Genomic DNA, 3,578 nt, shown 5'->3' on the forward strand with positions numbered 1-3,578 from the left:
AACTCAAAAAAAAAAAAAAATAAGAAATGCAACCAAAAGGTCAGGGGAGACAAAGGAAATGTAGGCTTAGTTCCTTGAACACAAACCAAGAAACATAAGGACTTTGTCAGCTTATGCTCTGGTTTCCTTCAACTGGGTCATGAATTCACTGTTTTGGAAAGTCAAAGCTTTGTTATTTCTTGCAAGCCTAAGGGAAAAAAGAAGCCTGGTTTATTCCTCAAATTAGCTGGTTAGTTTTGTTCTGCTCAAATTATCCCAGGCAGCTGTTTCTTTTTCTTTCTTTCTGTCCTTTTTGTGTGTGTGTTGGAGTCTAACTCTGTCGCCCAGACTGGAGTGCAGTGACATGCTCACAGCCACCCCAGCATCGACCTGCTGGGCATTAGCAATTCTTCTGCCTCAGCCTTCCAAGTACCCAGAACTACAGGCGTGCACTACCACGTCTGGCTAATTTTTTAATTTATTGTAGAGACGTCTCACCAAGTTACCTGGGCTGATCTCGAACCTGCGAGCTCAGGCAATCCGCTTGCCTCGTCCTTCCAAAGTGCTGGGATTACAGGCTGAGCCACAGAGCCGGGCTGCCAGCTATTTCGTAATGTAAAATGTCCTAAAGTGAACTGATAAGTTTAAATCTGTATCTAAACTGGAGGAACTTTGGTGTAAATGTTCGCATAGGCTTGAAAAACTGTATGTTCTTATGTGAAAAAAGTTAGTATATTTTAGTAGTACTAAAACATTGGGTGTTTTACTTAGCATAACATAGCCTTGAAACCAGAAATGGAATTTGCATTTTAGATGAATACTGTTTGCCTATGTTGGTTTTTCCATAGGCACAATAACTTGCCTGAAATTCCATGGCAACAGGCATTTAGTCAGTGGAGCAGAAGATGGACTCATCTGTGTCTGGGATGCAAAGAAATGGGAATGCTTGAAATCAATTAAAGCTCACAAGTGAGTCTGGCTCTTTCCTGTTGTCATTTCCAATATGCCAGGCATGCAGGGGGCTAACTGTTGTTTTTGCTTTAGAGGACAGGTGACCTTCCTTTCCATTCATCCATCTGGCAAGTTGGCCTTGTCTGTCGGCACAGATAAGACTTTAAGGTAAGTCATTAATGCCCAAGAGTGTCTTTTCTAAGGCTATCTTTTACTACAGTAATTCGATACTATTTCTGCATTGTGTCACAGTTCTCAACCGTTGAAACATACTGAGATAGGGAAAGTAGGAAGCTAGTGATCCTTTTCATAATGGCAGAATAAAAAGGACAAACTCTGTATTCAAATATGTGTTTATACTCCAGTCATCATAGCAGTGAAGAGGTGAAATCTTTTGAAAATACAATGGATAAAACGTTAAAAGGGTGTGGAAATGGAGAGAACTTTAATCCTACTTGATGCTATTTCAAGATGTTTCTATAAGAAAGATAGCAGGTCTTTTTTTTTTTTTTGAGTTGGGAGTCTCACTGTTGCCAGGCTGGAGTGCAGCGGCACGCTCATGGACACCGCAGCTTCAACCTGCTGGGCTGAAGCAATCCTCCCACCTCAATCTTCCAAGTAGCTGGAAGTACAGGCGCGCACCACCACGCCCAACTAATTTTTTGATTTGTTGTAGAGATGAGGTTTCACCAAGTTGCCTAGGTTGGTCTCGAATCCCTGGGCTCAGGCAATCCTCTCGCCTCAGCTTCCCAAAGTGCTGGGATTACAGACTTGAGCTACCGCGCCCGGCCTAGCAGATCTTTTAAACAGCCAGAATTTAGTAAAATTGTCACTTGAATAAGTCTTTATTATGCTTATTCTTTTGCACTTAGTAAAGGTTAATTGATGATTATGCCAAAGTGAACTCCCTGTTTTGCAGAACATGGAATCTTGTGGAAGGAAGATCAGCATTCATAAAAAATATAAAACAAAGTGAGTATTTTTGTTTGAAATACATATAGGTTGAGCATTCATAATGTAAAAATCTGAAATGCTCCAAAGTCAAACTTTTTGAGCATCAACATTATGCCAGAAATGTAGAAAATTATGAAATAATTAGAAATTATTTAGAAAATAACAACTGACCTCGTGACAAGTTGCAGCTAAAACTTTATTTCATGCACAAAATTATTTAAAATATTTTGTAACATTCCTTTCAGGCTATGTAATATATATGAAACAAGTGAATTTCATGTTTAGATTTGGGTCTTAACCCAAGATATCTCATTATGTACGTGCAGATATTCCAAAATCCTATAATTTTTGATGAGATCTTTTTGAACCAAGCATTAACTCATAAAATGTGTATCATCATGTGTTAAGATGGTAATGAATAGGATAATGGATGTGAAAATGCACAGTACAAATATTTACTAGTTTCATTATTACTATAATCGTTTTGGTTTTTTCACTTACAGATGCTCACATAGTGGAGTGGTCCCCTAGGGGAGAGAAATATGTAGTTATCATACTGAATAAAATAGACATCTATCAGCTCGACACAGCATCCATTAGTGGCACCATCACAAATGAAAAGAGAATTTCCTCTATTAAATTTCTTTCAGTAAGTAATTAGAAGCTAATAATGGGAGCTTATGGAAATGGTTGGAATTGTTGATGATATTCTGGATATTATTTTTTTCTCTCCTCCTAGGAGTCTGTCCTTGCAGTGGCTGGAGATGAAGAAGTTGTAAGGTTTTTTGACTGTGATTCACTAGTATGCCTCTGTGAATTTAAAACTCATGAAAACAGGTATATTTCTACCAATCTCTGTGTATATACGTAGAGTCTTTTTTTTTTTTTAAGATTAGGAAATAGAGTTTATTTAAAAACTAAATTAGAAAGAGAGAAAGAAAGAGGAGATTCACCTCCCCAAGGTAGGGGAGGGGGCCAAAGTCAAGAAACATGGCCTGGCCACAGCTCAAAGGGCACACAACCACACCATAGCTTAGCAAGGCAATGGCCTATGTAGAGTCTTAATAAATGTTATGTATGCAGTAGTTTCACAAAGCAGGGTATATTTTTATAAACAACTATAGATATCAGACCTATCTACATGTACACTGTAAGATAATCTGGAGTCTAATAAGGTGGAAAATGTTACCTTTCTGTCCTTAATAATGCAAAAGTGGTGAAGTTGTGATCAGAACTCATCATTTGCATAAGATACTTATCTTTAAAATAAATCTGTTAGTTTTGGGACCTGAAATGCAGCATATTTGAAAAAATAAAAGACAAAGTGACCTTGAGCTTTGTTCCTGACTACTCTTGTCCTTTTACATAGTTCTCCTTGCCTACTTCTGTCTTCCACACAATTCTTTCTTTCCTGAAGGAGAAGTGAAATGACATATAGTCCCTGTTTTGTGCCAGTCTGTTACCTGTTAATGTTTACTGTATTACTAGGAGGTACAGACTGAGTCTCAGAGTAAGTAGTTAAAGTAAGTAGGTAATGGAGCTGGGATATAATAAACCCAGTTCTATCTGACTCTTAGTGCCTACTTTTTCCATTATAATTTTGAAAAAGGTGATCTACTATATAGTGCTTTCTTTCTCTCTCTCTGTCTCTCTCTGTCTCTCTCTGTCTCTCTCTGTCTCTCTCTGTCTCTCTC

At 38.0% G+C, this 3,578-nt stretch overlaps 1 protein-coding gene across 1 annotated transcript in view; it reads left to right on the plus strand.

The window, feature by feature from the left end:
* PAK1IP1 (PAK1 interacting protein 1) overlaps positions 1-3,578 on the plus strand; it is a 13,023-nt gene that overhangs the window by 6,359 nt on the left and 3,086 nt on the right. Inside the window, exons 3-7 of the mRNA XM_021713922.1 lie at positions 828-948; positions 1,024-1,098; positions 1,850-1,902; positions 2,388-2,533; positions 2,624-2,721. Of these exons, the coding sequence (XP_021569597.1) occupies positions 828-948; positions 1,024-1,098; positions 1,850-1,902; positions 2,388-2,533; positions 2,624-2,721 (493 nt within the window). The remainder of the gene's footprint in view (positions 1-827; positions 949-1,023; positions 1,099-1,849; positions 1,903-2,387; positions 2,534-2,623; positions 2,722-3,578) is intronic.

Source organism: Carlito syrichta, unplaced genomic scaffold, assembly GCF_000164805.1.
Source record: "Carlito syrichta isolate Samal-C Ts95f unplaced genomic scaffold, Tarsius_syrichta-2.0.1 Scaffold304855, whole genome shotgun sequence".
NCBI classification, from domain to species: domain Eukaryota; kingdom Metazoa; phylum Chordata; class Mammalia; order Primates; family Tarsiidae; genus Carlito; species Carlito syrichta.